The 18358-nt window shown below is 42.8% G+C and overlaps 1 protein-coding gene across 4 annotated transcripts in view; it reads left to right on the forward strand.

Moving 5' to 3' along the window:
• The first annotated feature begins 1741 nt into the window (after positions 1-1741).
• The window catches only part of DCBLD1 (discoidin, CUB and LCCL domain containing 1), a 73216-nt gene continuing 56599 nt past the window's right edge, over positions 1742-18358 (forward strand). The window contains exons 1-2 of one of the 4 annotated variants that reach the window (XM_044924430.2): positions 1742-2090; positions 15783-15881. In XM_044924430.2, the coding sequence (XP_044780365.2) occupies positions 1751-2090; positions 15783-15881 (439 nt within the window). In that variant the 5' untranslated portion in view covers positions 1742-1750. Of the gene's footprint in view, positions 2091-2812; positions 3041-15782; positions 15882-18358 lie in introns of those variants that run through there. The other 3 variants (XM_044924429.2, XM_044924431.2, XM_025294759.3) reach the window with 3 other exon arrangements.

Raw genomic sequence — 18358 nt, forward strand, 5'->3', positions numbered from 1 at the left:
TAGAGACTTTATTTTTTAAGGAAAGAATGGCATGTGCAAGTACTAGGATCCACCTGGCCTTTTAGTTTTCTCATTACCTGATCCCAAAATTCCCGATCTGGCTCAGGATTCTGGTGTAAAACAAACTACTGGATTTCCATCAAGGTACTGTCTTAGACAGAAAAGATCCCCAAGGGAGCCCACCTGCCCCACCCTATGAATTCCTCAGGGTGAACAATGCTCCCATTGTTTATCTTCATTCATTACTCTCAGAGCCACACCTGGTAGAAGCCAGAAGCTGCCCATACCCACCTTCTTAGAAAGAATGAAAGAAAAAAAAAGGAAAAAAATGGAGTTAGGAAATGATTCAGTGTATCAAAGTATCTTTTTGTGTTTTGTGTGTAAGAATATATAATATTTTCAGGGGTGTGAATTTGCTTTCAATACAAATATGCTAAATCTATTATTTGCTGATTACTCACATGCTAGAACTTAAAAAAAAAAAAAAAACTCCCTTTTTACTTCTTTATTTGTGGCTGCCCAAGGGCTTCAGTGGCAATCCACTCCAGTATCTCTTGCCTGGAAAATCCCATGGACGGAGGAGTCTGGTAGGCTGCAGTCCATGGGGTCGCTAAGAGTGGGACATGATGGAGCGACTTCACTTTCACTTTTCAGTTTCATCTTTGGAGAAGGAAATGGCAACCCACTCCAGTGTTCTTGCCTGGAGAATCCCAGGGATGGTGGAGCCTGGTGGGCTGCCGTCTATGGGGTCGCACAGAGTCGCACACAACTGAAGCGACTTAGCAGCAGCAGCAGCAGCAGCAAGGGCTTCTGTGGGGCTTCCCTGGTAGCTCAGCTGGTAAAGAACCTGCCTGAAATGCAGGAGACCCCGGTTCGATTTCTGGGTCCTGCAAGATCTCCTGGAGAAGGGGTAGGCTACCCACTCAAGTATTCCTGGGCTTCCCTGGTGGCTCAGATGGTAAAGAATCCGCCTTCAATGCGGAAGACCTGGGTTTGATCCCTGAGTTGGAAAGATCCCCTGGAGGAGAGCATGGCAACCCACTCCAGCATTCTTGCCTGGAGAATCCCAGTTGACAGAGGAGCCTGGCGGGCCACAGTCCACGGGGTCGCAAAGAGTTGGACACGACTGAGTAAGCACAGCACATCACAAAGGCTTCTGTAGTTCTGGCCCCCGGGCTTAGTTCCCCCATGGCATGTGGAATCTTCCTGGACCAGGGATCCAACTCATGTCCCCTGCATTGGAAGGTGGATTCTTTACCACTGGACCACCAGGGAAGTATGCTAGAACTTCTTATACATATTTTATCTTGTCTTTGTGACAACCAGGAAAGTTAGGTATTATACTCCCCTGTGAAGAGAAGCCCAGAGAGAATCAGTCCCAGTCAGTGGCTGATCCGAGATCCAGACTTGGATCAACCTCATTTCTAAGCCTAAATTCTTTTCTCTAAGTTCTGCTGCCTTCCAGAAAGCAAAGCCCCAAAGAATCTCATTGGAAGTTTCGACTAACTTTATTTAGTCAAAAAATAGAGGAAAAAAGGAATGCATGTGTGCACAGACTCTATCGGGGGTGTCCAAAAAGCGCGTGAGGGACCGAACTGGACCTTAGAGAGGCTATTGGTACCCCCTACCCCTGCCCCAGTACTTCCGCCTCTCTGCTTCCGCAGGTGTTAACTGTTACCCAGGAAAACCGCAGCGCGCGGAGCGGTAGCGAGAAAGTTACGGTAGAAAGCTGAGGTCTAGCGATCTGGAGATGTCAGTCTTTAAAATGTGTATTCAATCTGTCCTCGTTCACTTTCACTACCTCTTTCTCACCCAGCTATTCGCTAATAGCCTTGTAATTCTCCCCTCTTCTAAACTGTCCTCCCCCAAACCCTCCTTCACCCGCCAGATAATCGGATCATGTCCTTCATCTCGTCTGAACCCTCCGTGGCTGCTCTTTGCTCCGGGGATGAAGTTTAAACACCCTTCCAGGCCCTCCGCGTTCGGCCCCTGCTCAGTACTCTGGCTTCCCACTCCCGGCCATGAACTCACCTGTTCGCCTTGCTCCCCCCACGCAGGCCCTTTCCTCCCTCAGCTTTTCTGCGCAGCAGGTAAGTTCTCTTGTCCCCCGCCTTCAGCTTTCCCGAGTTCCATTCACTCTCCGAGCCTCAGCTCAGATGCCACTTTTTAAGTGAAGTCTTTCGTGTCTAATTCCTACCTGCAGTCTCGACTCCTGCCATCTAATTAGACCTTCCTGGGTGTACCCCACTGGCGCTCTTTGTCTAGGACTGCAATTTGCATTGCATGCTTGCCTGATTATTTTTAATGTCTGCCAAGTGTCACGAGGTTTTAGCGCCGTGCCTGGAAGGCACCCTACGGAAACCTAGTAAATTTTCAATGAATGAATGAATGAGGGAACTTGAACTGGATGTTGTCACCACCATCATCCTACCGTGACAATATTTCGAGTCCCTCCATTGCCACTGTCAATGGCATGCTCCGCCCCGTGGGCTTAGCAGAGAGTAGGCGGCGCGCCCACCCCTGGCTCCGGCACTCTGGGGACTCCCCGGGCACACTGCTGCTCGGGGCAGGTCTCACCGCCAGGAGTCCTCCGGACTCCCAGGTTCACGTGCACCGGGGAGGAGGGGCGGAGGAAAACGCGAGCGTATGCTCTCGGAGGAAAACGGAGCTCCCGGTGCGCCTCCACTCTGGCGGCCCGCCGCCACCCGGGAGCCACTTCCTCCTTGGGGGCCGGCGTGCGGGGCGGGGCAGGAGACGCCCCCGCCGGGCTGGGCCCCGGGCCGCCCCAATGAGATTCGGTGCCCGGCCGCGGCTGCGCCCAGTCCAGGCGCTGCGCTCGGCCGCGGAGGAGGCGGCCGGCCGGGGCGGCGGCGGCGCTGCGCGCGCCAAGGGGAAGCCGAGCCTGCCAAGCTGGCGCCCGGCGGGGCCATGGTGATCGGCGCCCGCGGCTGCTGCGCGCAGGCGGGGGCTGTCCGGCGCGGCCTCCTGACCCTGCTGCTCGCGGTCTCCGCGCCGCTCTGGCTGCAGGCGGAGGAGCTGGGTGAGTGGAGCGCGTCCGGTGGGCGGCGGGCTGGGCCTGGAGGGACAGCGCGCGGGGGAAAGTCGGAGTCGCAGCCTGCGCCTGGAGTCCCGCTCTCTCCAGCCGATGGCGGCTCGGGTCAAAAATAAGTTACTGCATTCCAATCGCTCCCCACCAAACTCCTTCCTTTGCCCGCAGACACTTCGCGCCTCCCTACTTTCTCTCCCCCCCTGAGTTGGTTTCCAGACTTCCTGACTCCGCGGGCCCCGTGAGAAGTGACATGGCCCGGGGGTCGCGAGCTGAAGACTTCAGCCTTACGGGGAGGGTGTGAGCGGGGGAGGCGCCTCTCAAACCTTTTGACAGAGCTGCCCACAGTCGGCCGCCTCTCGTCCCTGCGCGGCGTGTGAGCTTCTGGCTGGCACGGAGGGTTGGGAAATGATTTCCCGAGGTCCGCCCTGGGAAGCCGGCAGCCCCAAACAGGACGCCCCTCTAGAGTGTGCTGCTGCGCCCCGACTTGGAACTGTGTGGTTCGGCTACTTCTGGGGTGTCCAAGCGAGTCTCCCGACCTGGCTGATCGTTCTCTGGACCTGGTCCTTGCCTTCAAGTTGGACCTAATTAGCCCACCGGCGAGTTTACTGCTGCTTATCCAGCAGCTGAAAGCAGTAAGCCGTTTTACCAGCTGTAGGCAAATCCTTGAAATTTAGTTCTTTATTGATCGCGAGGGACAGCTTTCTGCGGCGTTTTCCAGTGGTTTCCGTCCTGCCTTACTTTTGCCCCTCATCAACTCAGATGATGTAATGGCAGTGCATCTATCCAGAATATTTTGACGGCTCCCCACCCCGTGTTTTCTAATGGGACAAGAATCAAAGCTAAACCAAAGGCAGGCGTTTTGGTCACTGAACCCTGTATGTCTGAAACTTTGATACTCAAGATGTTGGTTTTGGTTCCTAAATTAGCTTACATAGCTATTTGTTAGGAAAGAAAGAAAGAAAAAAAAAACCCTAAAGTAGCAGAATGCTAGGAATGTTGTAAAATATTGATAAATGTGTGTGCTTTTATTAAATATGTAGGATTTTGATCGTGGTGTCTTAAGCCCTTAGAAAATGTTTCTCAGGTCATTGTTTGAAGATGGACCTTCAGTACTGTACATCTATGAATAGATCCGCGATGTGTTCCTATGCTAGTCTGGCCCCAGCTGTCACCATCTTTCCAAATGCAGTTTTTTTAGATGTTATATGGCATCCAGACTGTTAACTGGGTGCTTTATAGAGCAGTCTCTGGGAAGTAGTGTGATTGCTTAGATTCCTAGAGCTTCACATTTGATATTTATTGCACAAAATTGTTGGAAGATGTCTTGTTTCCATGAAGAATCCTGTATATTTAGGACGTTAAAAGAACCAATAAAGGCATAGGTATTCAAACACAAAAGAAGTAAAACTTAGATTTGGCACATTTACCGAAAAAAAAATCTCAAACTCGAGCTCTGATATCTCTTGAGTGAAGAGGCATAATCAATGATTTTGAGTATCTCTCACATCTGTGGTATTTTGGATTAGCCCTCGATCACCTGTTTTTCAAGTTTTCGTAAATTTAAGTATGCAAATCCATTTTAGGTTTTGAAATATGCATGGTATGGTGATCTTCAGGGATATTAGTACTCTTAATGTTTTAAAAGTAAGACTCGTGCCTTAGCATGAATCTGGTTTTGTTGAGAAGACTCTGTTTATTGCATTTTACCATCATTGTTTTTGAAGGTAGCTTAGTCTGGTGCTTCTTGGCTCCGCAGCCTGCCTGATCACCACTGTCTCCAGAAGCTTTGTAAAGCCCCAAACCCATACTGTGAATCAGAACGTCCAAAGGGTGGGGCCTGGGAAGATGCAATTCTAAAAAGTTCCCATAGGTAATTCTGATTCAAATCAGCTTTGAGATGGTGGAAACATCTGATATTGTACAATGTTAATTATATATATCATATATTATTATAACATATATCATATACTGTATGATGATATGATAAAGTGCTACTACCATCTGTGTCACAGACCATTTAATATTAGACTTTTATTCATGTTGTTTCAGGAAATAAATGTGATAAATTAATCTGAATATTTATAAGCCTAGTCAATGAAATTATTTATTTTAAAAAAAGTCAGAGTCTGGTGACCCCTGAAGCTATACTGGTTCCTTGTAAGACTGCTGCTTGCCTATGTGCTGTTTTTGCTATGTATATTTTTTTTTCTTTTTTTTTTTTAAGTCCATTCTTCTATATTCACTGCCAGGCAGGCCCCAGGCATTAGGGCTTGATAAGCAGAATATGGGCTGATTTTTGCTCCTTCTTATGCCCTGCTCCTCTGGACCCACTTAACTAATGTTAAGTATTTCCACAGATTGTTTCACATGATTTTGACTTTACATAATATCACATTTGGGGCTTCCCAGGTGGCTTAGCGGTAAAGAATCTCCGTGCAATGCAGGAGATGTGGGTTCCATCCCTGGGTTGGGAAGATCCCCTGGAGAAGGAAATGACAGCCCACTCCAGTATTCTTGCCTGGGAAATCCCAAAGACAGAGGAGCCTGGCAAAAGAATCGGACATGACTTAGTGACTAAAACGACGACAGTAATATCCCATGTATGTTGATCATTAGCATTGTTTCAGTTTGTATAAATCTATAGGCTTGGGCTTAGGTCTTATTACCTTGATTATCAGTTTTGTGAAATAAAATACCTTTTATTCATGTGAGGAATTGGTGCTAACTAAAAATCTCTGATTCTCTCTTCACCAAAATATTTGGAAATGGATATTAAAGATTTCCTTCTTGTGATTTAAGTATTAGAAGAATAAAAATAAGCAGTTAATATCTGTGGAAACTTGTAAGCATACAATTAGATACAGAAAATTTGATTATAAGATTCTGCCCAACTCGAACTTTTTACTTTCAGAAGTTCTGCTTTTAAGCCATCTGTCCTTTACATTTGGTTCAACAGGGGACAGCTGATGTCTGATGCTTTGGGTGAGTGGCTTTTTAAAAAGTAGTCCCCACTTTCTTCTGGCACCTTCTGCATTAGTGCGTGCAGTTATCCCAGATTTTCCTTCATCTTGAAGGTCTGCCATTTGGTCAACGTGATGAACTCTAAGTTCTGGAGGGCAGTGACTGGGATTGTCCTTATCTTCATAGCACCTGACCAATAAATGTTTCTCGAGTTGAACTGAACAGTGTCTTTTTATTTAGGAGATATTTTCAAATTGTCCTCCTTAGAGGAAACCAAGTAATAAAGGGTTTAATCAAAGTTCTTATGAAGGCACCTCTGATGCTTCCACTAATTAGCTCTGTTTCGCAAGCCCAGCTCTCTTGGCATGCTTATTTCTATACGTCAGGATGCCTTTAAATGCAAGTGCAGCAGAAAGAAGGGAGGGTGGCCACCAGAACAATATGTCTTTTGGCACTAGTTTGTGCAATCTGTAACTGGCACCCTGAAACATTAAGTTATACCATATATTTCAGGGGAGAAAAAGTTGTGCTAAAGGATTAATTAAACACATCAAAGGATGTAATTAAAACAGGATTTGAACTCTGAAGTGTCTCAAACTGTACTTATGAACTTTTCATAAGTTGAACCCTTTTACCTTAGGGTACTGGAACAGACTAGAAAATCATATTAAAGATCACAACTTGGAAATAAGCAAGACATTTGACATTTATAAGAAACTAGACTTTTATTTTTCAGGTGCAAGGGGAAATTAACTGCAGCATGTAGCAAAGATTTTAGTCATGTTAAGGCAGTGGGGTTACAGGACAAGGGAGAGGGACTTGTTAAGGGAGATATTTCCTAGAGAGTTTTGGACTTACTGCTATGATTGTCCTGAATTATGAAGTCAAATCTCTGCATATTAGAGCAACCAGTTGTTTTGCAATTTTAAGGAGATAATGTCCTGTGCTTAGTCATGTCCAACTCTTTGCAACCCCATGGACTGTAGCCCTCCAGGCTCCTCTGTCATGGGATTTTCCAGGCAGGAATACTGGAGTGGGTTGCCATGCCCTCCTCCAGGTAAGGAGATAAAACACAGTACCTATTTGGACTTGCTCTTAGCGCAGAGAACTCAATAAATGGCAGCTACCTTATTAATTATTACTGTTTATTACTATTGACACATATGGGGACCCTTTGTTCTGCCTCCCCCACTGCCTCCTGGACCTCATTCTCTACCACACTCCATGTTCCCAGCCATACTGACTTTCTCACTATTTCTCTGTGGTATCAGGCTCCCTGCTAGCTCAGAGCCTTTGCATGTGCTACTCCCTCTGCCTGGAACAGGCTTGTCCCCAAATGTCCACACAACTTCCTTCCCCCTTAGTCTTTCTTGGGACCTTGCCCAAGAAAGGGCTGGAAGGAGACCAGCCCTAACCACCTGGAGCCCTGTCGTCTTCCCCAGAACTCCACATGCTCTGCTCCTTGCTTGCAGTTTTCTCCAGAGCACTTCATATCTTCTAACAGAGTGATCTATAGCTTTCTTTCTTGTCTCTCTCCCTGCCATGAGAATGCAAGGTCCATGAGAAGCCTGGTGCTGTGGCTAGTGCTTGCTGGGTGCTTGGTAGGAGATGGGTGCTCAGTGAGAATAGGGTGAGAAGACAGTGAGGAACCAGTTCCTGCCCTGTGGTTGAAGACTCCGAGCTGACCCTAGCTGAGAATCAACCTGAACAAGACAAAGTACTGAACTTGTATGTCTAGTCCAACTGCTATTTGTTAACAGAAAGTCTGAAAATACGGGTTTAAAATAGAGGAACTCACACAGAAGCAGAAGATATTAAGAAGAGGTGGCAAGAATACACAGAAGAACTATACAAAAAAGATCTTCATGACCCAGATAACCATGGCAGTATGATCACTCACCTAGAGCCAGACATCCTGGAATGTGAAGTCAAGTGGGCCTTAGGAAGCATCACTACAAACAAAGCTAGTGGAGGTGATGGAATTCCAGTGGAGCTATTTCAAATCCTAAAAGATGATGCTGTGAAAGTGCTGCACTCAATATGCCAGCAAGTTTGGAAAACTCAGCAGTGGCCACAGGACTGGAAAAGGTCAGTTTTCATTCCAATCCCAAAGAAAGGCAATGCCAAAGAATGCTCAAACTACCACACAATTGCACTCATCTCACACGCTAGTAAAGTAATGCTCAAAATTTTCCAAGCCCGGCTTCAACAGTACGTGAACTATGAACTGCCAGATGTTCAAGCTGGATTAGGCAGAGGAACCAGAGATCAAATTGCCAATATCCATTGGATCATCGAAAAAGCTAGAGTGTTCCAGAAAAACACCTACTTCTGCTTTATTGACTACGCCAAAGCCTTTGACTATATGGATAACAACAAACTATGAAAAATTTTCAAGAAATGGGAATAAAGCCAGACCACCTGACCTGCCTCCTGAGGAATCTGTAAGCAGGCCAAGAAGGAACAGTTAGAACTAGACATGGAACAACAGACTGTTCCAAATTGGGAAAGGAGTACGTCAAGGCTGTCTGTTGTTACCCTGCTTATTTAACCTATATGCAGAGTATATCATGTGAAATGCCAGGCTGGATGAAGCACAAACAGGAATCAAGATTGCTGGGAGAAATATCAACAACTTCAGATATGCAGATGACACCACCCTTATGGCAGAAAGGGAAGAAGAACTAAAGAGCCTCTTGATGAAAGAGGAGAGTGAAAAAGTTGGCTTAAAACTCAACATTCAGAAAACAAATATCATGGCATCCGGTCCCATCACTTCATGGCAAATAGATGGGGAAACAATGGACTTTATAATAAAGTGTCAGACTTTATTTTTTTGGGCTCCAAAACCAATGCGGATGGTGACTGCAGCCTTGAAATTAAAAGACAGTTGCTCCTTGGAAGAAAAGCTATGACCAACCTAGACAGGATATTAAAAAGCAGAGACATTACTTTGCTAGCAAAGGTCCATCTAGTCAAAGCTATGCTTTTTCCAGTAGTCATGTATAGATGTGAGAGTTGGAGTATAAAGAAAGCTGAATGCCGAAAAAAGAGATGCTTTTGAACTGTGGTGTTGGAGAAGACTCTTGAGAGTCCCTTGGACTGCAAGGAGATCCAACCAATCCATCCTAAAGGAAATCAGTCCTGAATATTCATTGAAAGGACTGATGCTGAGGCTGAAACTCCAATACTTTGGCCACCCAATGAGAAGAACTGATTCATTGGAAAAGATCCTGATCCTGGGAAAGATTGAAGGCAGGAGGAGAAGGGGATGACAGAGGAGGAGATGGCATCATTGACTCGATGGACATGAGTTTGAGTAAGCTGCGGGAGTTGGTGATGGACAGGGAAGCCTTGCGTGCTGCAGTCCACCGGGTTGCAAAGAGTCGGACACGACTCAGTGACTGGACTGAACTGAACTTCTGGTATATTCCAGAGCATTGAAGATGAAACGAAAACTATTGCCAGACTTTCAGGTCTGGAGTAAGAAAGACTAAGGAGTAATTTTGCCTTTTTGCAGCACTGATATCATCTTCCAGATGTAATCACATTGATATCATCTTCCAGATGTTAATTCTCTACTTCGTATATAAAATTTTTAAAAATAGTTTTTCACCTTAGGGGGTTCAGGAATGGAAGAGACTTAATTGATGAGGGGGAAAAAAACCACATGGTGATTTTTAACCCACTGTGGAAATAAATTCAAACTGAGTTCTAATATTGGGATGGGGGTGGGGATGGGAGAAAAAGAGGAGGAAAGTCTGAGATCCATGAAAGCAGGAATGAAACAGAGCCTTTTTATTCACCACCAGCACCAAGTACAGTGCCTGGCTGATAACTATTTCCAGATAACTGTTTCCTGAGTCAGTGCATGCATGCTGTGGCTGAGGTCTGAGAGAATGAGGTGAAAGGTAATAGTCACTTAAGTGTTTTTAGAGGATATTGCACACATGACTGTTGTGATGTCTTTAGAGATACCTTACATGTGTTCAAGAAAATAACTGAATTCAACCCTGAAAAGGGCTGGGAATCTGAGACCCCTTTCCAAACAACACTGGGAAAGCTGCCAGGTTAGGTGCTGGCAGTCTTGAGAGCAGGGGAGCGGGTGGTATACCGGTTTGGGCGAGGTGAGTCAGTGGTCCCCTGAGGTCTGCAGGTGCTTATACCTTGAGGACAGCAGGGCCCTGCTTTACCTTGAAGATCATTTGGGGACAGTTTAGGTATTTGTGACATTGGCACTGTGTCAAGCTATAGAGTCCTATATGCCTTGACTGTTTAATGCCACTTCTGTTTAATCTCCTTATCTAGTTTTCATGAACTATCTCCAGGGAAGACGTAATTCCCCATATTTGCAGAAATGTCTTTGTCTTATATACACTTGTATATGGTCATTTTAATTTTATATGGCTCCATTTCATAACTGAGAGTGTTTCATGAATATACCTAGAGGTTGTGTGTAAATGATTTTTATGGAGCACGCTATTCTTGAAAAAAGGAAAAGGAAAAAACAACGCTTTTATTTCTGATGAACATCAAGACCAGTGAATGTTAAAGGTTATGAGTTACGAAGTCCAGTTCAGTTTCGAGTGCCAGTATATAAAATTTCCTACAGGGAAAATGTTAAACATTTCTGTGGGTGTCACTTAAATTCTAAGTGGCTGAGTAGGTTAATGCAGCTTTCTTTTTGCTTTTCACGAAAGCAGGTTCACTTCAGATTGAAGTGTGGTTGGTTTCAGTCCCAAGGAGGAAACTGTTGAGACATAATAGCTCATGGGCCCACTGGGACGTGAGATCTGTTTATTGGATTGCTCCTGCTCTGAGTTTAGAATGGAGGCCGCTTACTGTGAGAATTACATGGACCACGATTTGCCTTTTTTTCCACTTGCCGCTAGAAAGCTACTGCTTTGCCAAGAGTCTAGAATAGAAGGTAACTCAACTCAACAAAGAAATGGCCCCGTGCCTGCTATCAGTGCTAGCTCAGAAGGGTCGAAAAACCTTTGAGACCCTCTTGCCTTTTGGGTAAGAAATTCCTTTTTCTTCCCCCCAACCTGTCTTTCTTCTTTTCCTTTTTCATCCTCTTTGCTACAGTTACTGTGCTATATTATTAAGATCTTAACAGACACACTGCTTTTCCCCTGAGGTATTCAAGTATATTAAAGACTTCAAGGCATTTCTCCCCTAAAGATTTAATTTGCATCTATTAACATTTTCTTACTTGGCCACAATGGCTTGAGCACACCTAAAAATACTAATGGTGATATCTTAATATCATCTAATACTCAAGTCATATTTCCCCCGTTTACCTAACCGTGCGTGCTTTTGGGCTATTGGTTTGTTCAAACAAGGATCCAAACAAGGCTCACACTTCTCAGGTAGTTATTACATCTGTTAAGTCACTTTTAGTCTATGGCTGATCCCCACCCGCATACATTTTATTTTCCTGAAAGGAAGTCAGATTCAGTTATCTGGTGACATGGCTCACATTTTAAGTTGACTTACTGCTTCTGAGTGGTGTGTCTTTTACTTGCACCAGTGCCTAAAGTATAAAGCTGAATTAGATCTACAACTGTGATTAGACTCAGGCTAACTGTTTTGATAAAGGTACCTCAGAGTGCCATGTATTGCTAATTGTATCACAACAAGATGCATTTATTATTACTGTTATTTTATTGCCCCATGTTTGAATGATGCCAAGAATGATCAGTGACTTCCGGAAATTACAACTTGATCCCTCCGTTATAAAGTTGCCTTTTCCCATATGACCTGGAAGTAGTCTGTGGGATAGTAATTTCTTGCTCACTCACAGGACTCTTCCCCATCAATATTTCAGTTAGTGGTTTAAGTGTCTGTTGATGATTGTTACCCAATCAGATTTTTTTGATGTAAACAACATTTTAAAACCTTACCTTTGTATTTTTTTTAGTCAATTTTTTTTTTTTTTGCCTCTAGCTTAATTTAGTCCTGACAAGTCTGAGAGCTGTTGAAGGAACTGAGATTCAGAGAGACTGGATCATTTACCCCAGACACATTCACTTTCTGTGCCTAAAGTGGACTCAGGGAGCACGTCCTACAGTTTTAAGTGCCTTAGGATGGTCTCCTGACTCTCATCTTCTCAAGATGTTCTTCCAGATGAGATCAAGTTCAAGAAAGGAAGCCTTGGAAGAATGCAGTTTCAGGGGAGTTTTATGCAATAAAGTTTTAAAGTAGTAGCCTTTGGCTTTCTCTTAGAGGTGATTACATTTGCCACAGAAATATTAAGACTTTAAGTGAAAAGTGTCAGTCACTCTGTTGTGTTCAACTCTTTGCAACCCCATGAACTGTAGCCCCGCCAGGCTCCTCTGTCCATGGAATTTTCCAGGCAAGAATACTGGAGTGAGTTGCCATTCCCTTCTCCGGAGGATTTTCCCCACCCAGGGATCAAAGCCAGGTCTCCTGCATTGCAGGCAGATTCTTTGCCATCTGAACCACCAAAAACTTCCAGTTAGTAGCTAACCATAGGCTTTTATCCACTGTGATATATTCAGCAGTGCAGAATACAGAATGTGCAATGGTTGTACAATTTTTACGACCATGCAATATGACATGAATTTTATAAGGTTTACTTTTTTTCTCACAAGTCTTATGTTTCATACCTCATTAGATGTACGATAAAATGCCATCTCTTTCCCAACGGAGATTTGCTGTTCTTTGCTGGGTAAACACTGATTGCTTTTTCCTTATATGTGGTGCATACATGTGTGTTCCCACAAAACTTCTCATCCTATTTCTTTGTATATCTTCCGTTGTATGTTCAAATAATTCCTAAATTGATGCTATTGTCTATGTGTCAGAAATATCACTCCGGTTTAAATATAGATCCTGAAATTTATTCTTTTCTTCCTAGGTGTATAAGTGAAATCTAGAGTAAATCTATGTCAGAAATAGATGTGTTCCAATTTTAGAAATAGATACTAAAGTAAAACCATACAAAGCTTACATGTTAAGGATTTTTCATTTTTAAAAAAATTCAAGGCAAGATCCCTGTTTATAATGAAGGCTGTTTAAGTCTCTTAGGCTTCCCTCATGGCTCAGATGGTAAAGAATCTGCCTGCAATTCAAGAGACCCAGGTTCAATCCCTGGGTTGGGAAGACCCACTCCAGTATTCTTACCTGGAGAATTCCATGGACAGAGGAACCTGGCGTGCTACAGTTCATGGGGTTGCCAAGAGTCAGAGATAACAGAGCAACTAATACTTCACTTCCTTCCCAAGTCTCTTGCTACTCAGAGTACATCTTAAAAGGATCAGCAGAATAGTCATTATCAAGAGATTTTTGGACATGCAGAAATTTCAGGCCCTGTGTATTAGTAAGATTTCCAGGTGGTTGCTGTGCCCACTGAAGTTTGAGAAGCAGCACTTTAATCTACCGAAACCTTCATTTACAGAGCAGCTTTTGGGAGCTACACTGATGCAATCAAGTAGAACAACCTCTGCTGAAAGTGAAATAGTCGCCTCTCAGACTATTCCTTTAATAGTCTAGTAAAAAGCACTTACTTAAATAATTTAAAAGAGAGAGTGGTGGAATTTCTCGTAAGTTTTATGAGAAACCCTGACTTAAATATGGCTCTCTTCCTCATGTTAATTTTGAGACTAAAAGAGAAGGACTATAAATAAATAATTGTAATGTGGGTTTTAATGCCAGTTGTGCTGCTTAGCAGTAGTAGTGTGATCCTGGGCATGTCTTAAATCTCTGTTTCCTCACTCCCAAAATGTGCAACTTTAGCAATTGCAGCCTAAATGCTTGAGTTTCATGGTCTCTGGAGTCAGACAGGTGAGGTTCACACGCCAGCTCCTCCATGGGGCTGACAACTCAGCTTCTCAGAGCCTCTGCGTCTTCACACATATAACAGGGATAATAGGAAGGACATGTGATGAAGAAAGGATGCTGTGTGCTTTCATGGGTTGTGCTGGAATTGCCCTGTCTCAAAAGATATGGGGTATGTTCTTGGATGTTTGAGATTTTACTATTTATACATAGCTATTTATATGTATGCCTGTGTGTATGAAATGTTTTATAATTTTTAAAATGGGAATTAATAATATATTAACCAAATATGATCCTAAAGATTAAATAAAATTAATATAAAGGCCCTTAGAACACTCAGTATGTCACTTTTTACAATAGATGGTTGATAAATGCTACCTATTAGTAAGAGCCTTTCACAATTAATTTTATGCTTTTTTTTTTTTTCCTGTTCTAGTAACTTTTTGGTTCTTAATAATTTAAAAAAAATCTGTCAAAGTGAAAATACCTGTGTGTATGAGGGAGCAAGACAGAAACATTTACCATTTTATATTTTAAAAAAAATTATTGATGTACAGATGATTTATAATGTGTTAATTTCTGCTGTACAGCAAAGTGACTCAGTTATATATATATATATATACACATATATATATATACACACACACACATACACACACACACACACATTCTTTTTCATATTCTTTTCCATTATGGTTTATCACAGGTTTATCACAGGTTATTAAATATAGTTCCCTGTGCTATACAGTAGGACCTTGTTTATCCACAGTTTTAACTTCTAAAACTCAGGTGAACTTTGTAGTTGGTAATATTGGAATTTTTGGACATTGAGAGAAAAGTCAATGTCTGGTTACAATTTATGTGAATATCAGTAGTATGCATATTTAACATGGAACCAAGTTTAGAAAACAGCACATTGAGATGGGAAGGATTGCTCTTATTTATCCTCAGCTTGAGCAACTGCAGCGTGGCCATGACATCAACATCCTGACATTATTAGTAAAGGTCAGCAGCCATTTTTCTCTGACTTCCTTATCCTGAGCATCTATTCAACAGGGATAAAGCAGTCATCCTAGGTTTATTTTGCTTTACAAACAAGGGTTTTGTTTTATTTTTATATTTACATCTGTGAAACTGAGACACTTCTCTCATACAATGTGTCCAATTTGTTACCAATTTCTCTTGTAAGTTAAGCACTTGTAACTTAATAACAACTTTGGGAAGTCTGACTTTAGAATATCAGTCAGATATTACAATTTCAGCCTCTGGTTTTAGACCTCTAAAGTCTCAGGTCCATCTCTCCATAACTGATCTTTGATCCCAGAAGCACTGTTTTGGGGTCTCTGTGTGCCTAGGAGTTGGCCCATGTGTCCCACAGAACACCACTCCCAGGAGACATCCAATGAGCAAGGAGTCCCTTGGGAGTATTACAGCCTGCATCCTCTGTTAGAGCAAGGGCTTTGAGATTGTCCTGAGGTAAAGAAAAGGATTCTGGGAGCTTATTTGCCTTGTAACTCTTTTTTGGTGACATGGGCTTGCTCTCTGTAAACCTTCTAGGGCCAGGGGATCCACAGTGCCTACTCTGACAGATGCTGAGCTGCCAGTTAGTAGCCCTACGTACATCTTGAGGAATGCATTCCAGTTAGACTTTCCAGTAACTTCAAGCACTTAACACACACAACCTTATTCATCTTTACCATGCCCAGTTTTGGTTGGTCATTTTGAAGGAAGATTGATACAAACTTCTTAGAATCATAGAGCCAATGAGTGTTACAATTTGGAAGAAGCCATCTAATTCAAAACAATATTCTTGATACTTTGTGTATAGTATTTTAAGAGAAAAATATAGTAATTATAACATTGAATTCTCGCTATATGCTCGCCTCTATGCCCAGTGCTTTACTAGCATTGCATCATCTGATGCTCATGATGACCCTAGTTGGGCACTGTCATTGTCTCTGTGTTGCAGATGGTGAATTGACTCCTGGAGAGGCAAAGGGACTCACTCAAGGCCACACAGCTTCCAAGGACAGAGGAACCCAGTGCATTGCGCTCTGCCACTTCCCAAGTATATGGAAATAGTTTATGAAATTAGAAAAACAATATGTGTCTTCCCCTCACATCCTCAGCCCTTACAGTGATCTTTTTTCCTTTTCGTAGGAGTCACAAGACTGGAGGGTGACCAAAGAACTATGGAGTTGTTACTGATTTTATTTATACCCCATTAAAGAATAGCATAGCATTCGGAGAAGGCGATGGCACCCCACTCCAGTACTCTTGCCTAGAAAATCCCATGGACAGAGGAGCCTGGTGGGCTGCAGTCCGTGGGGTCGCTAAGAGTCGGACATGACTGAGAGACTTCACTTTCACTTTTCACTTTCATGCATTGGAGAAGGAAATGGCAACCCACTCCAGTGTTCTTGCCTGGAGAATCCCAGGGACAGGGGAGCCTGGTGGACTGCCATCTCTGGGTTTGCACAGAGTTGGACACGACTGAAGCGACTTAGCAGCAGCAGCAAAGAATAGCATTAAACTAGGTTTTGAGATTTTTATTTCCATTGGGCATAAATGATGCTTTTTAATGTGTTAATATTAAAATTATTGATGTCTTTGCACACTGATGAAAACATCTCCCATTATGTAGGGACTGTTGGATAGGACCTCTTGAAATGATTTAATTTTCATGCATTCATATTGATTTAAGTGATTTTTTTCTTTAGCTGATAGGAAGCATTGTGTTGAGAGTTCACAAGGAGAGACTTTTGACAAGTCCCTTCTGTTCCTCCCTTTTTTTAACTTTCATATGCCTTTCATATGCTGAGACAAAAGTGTCATCTTCATTACATTAATAGTTATACCTTTAGCACCTATTTTATACATAGTGAGAATAAAGTTTAAGGAGATTCTTTAAGTTTAAGTTTGCAGAATTATTTTGCAGTCAGTCATGTGTTTCTAGTCTATGGCTACAACTATCATCCATTATTTTTTCAGAAAAACTAAAGATTTAGAATAATTGAAGTTTTACCATTGTAACTTCTGTTTATTTATTCTCACAAAGAATAAAAAGTCTCTTCTCCGCTTGCTCTTCTATTCTTTTCCAGGCAACACATAAAGTAAAAAAGTTAAGCACAATTGGAGGGTAACAAAGTTTACAAGAGAGGATGGCTGACAGTGAAATTACTAATAGCTTGGGAAAGCTGTTCACTTTACCATCAGACAAAGAGCTCTGTAATAATTGCAAACTCCCTTTTGTGGTTGAAAAGATTGTAGTCATCAAGAGCTCACTTGATCTCAGACATAGGAAGAAATTTTCTCACACCTACACAGGGGTGATGGTGTATGCATTGAGACCTGTTGTAACTTGAATATTACAAAGAGCAAAGATACAACTGTAATGAAATCATGTTTCTAGAAATGGTTTCACTTGTGATATTTTAGAGCATTCTTTCCCAAATTGCAACTTGGGACCCATCTGTAGGTGGTACATTTAGTTCACTTGGCACAACCAGTATGCTTTTAATTTTAAAAAAGAAAGAAATGGAATAGAGTAGGAAATATCATAGTTCATTACATATAATAAAAAGTACTATAACATTCAGTTCAGTTCAGTCACTCAGTCGTGTCCAACTCTTTGCGACCCCATGAACTGCAGCACGCCAGGCCTCCCTGTCCATCACCAGCTCCTGGAGTTCAGTCAGACTCACGTCCATCGAGTCGGTGATGCCATCCAGCCATCTCATCCTCTGTCGTCCCCTTCTCCTCCTGCCCCCAATCCCTCCCAGCATCAGAGTCTTTGCCAATGAGTCAACTCTTCGCATGAGGTGGCCAAAGTACTGGAGTTTCAGCTTTAGCATCATTCCTTCCAAAGAAATCCCAGGGCTGATCTCCTTCAGAATGGACTGGTTGGATCTCCTTGCAGTCCAAGGGACTGTAACATTAGGCTTTTGTTATTGATGCAGGTGTATGGATGTGCGCTTGCTTAGGTTGTGACGAAAAACAATCTTGATTCTAACTATGGGTCGTAATAAAACCAGTGTGAAGACCGCTGTCTTGTTCTGTGGTTGAGTTAGTAATTAATCTTAAAGGTATTTTTGTACTAGTTGTTTAACTTCATCCAGATAATTTTCCAACAAGTGCAATTCAGTTTAAAAAAATGTTTTTAAAGCCTGAATCGTTCTTTGTAGTATTGCAGAACTTAGTCCATATCAGATATGTCTTAATTTCACTTTGCTGTTAGTGGAACATGACTTCTTATCAAAGGGAAATAGTCTTTTAAGGAAGTTATTGTTTTCCTTTCTTAGTGGCTGGAATTACAGTAGACTAAATAAATGGTGGATTCATGTAGACAAGCATCTGGGATTTGTCTTAAGCTTATTTAGAGAATAGCTTGTATAGCCATACTTCCTAAGTAGCTGATGTTAAAGTCTGAAAGAGGCATATCCGTTCATTTCAGGTATTTGGAGAGCAGATATTGGGTCCGTTGAAGCTGTCACTTGACTCTCAGGAATTATTGTTAATTCACCTCTCTCCCCCTCTGACTGTGAG

This window comes from Bubalus bubalis, chromosome 10 (assembly GCF_019923935.1).
Source record: "Bubalus bubalis isolate 160015118507 breed Murrah chromosome 10, NDDB_SH_1, whole genome shotgun sequence".
NCBI classification, from domain to species: domain Eukaryota; kingdom Metazoa; phylum Chordata; class Mammalia; order Artiodactyla; family Bovidae; genus Bubalus; species Bubalus bubalis.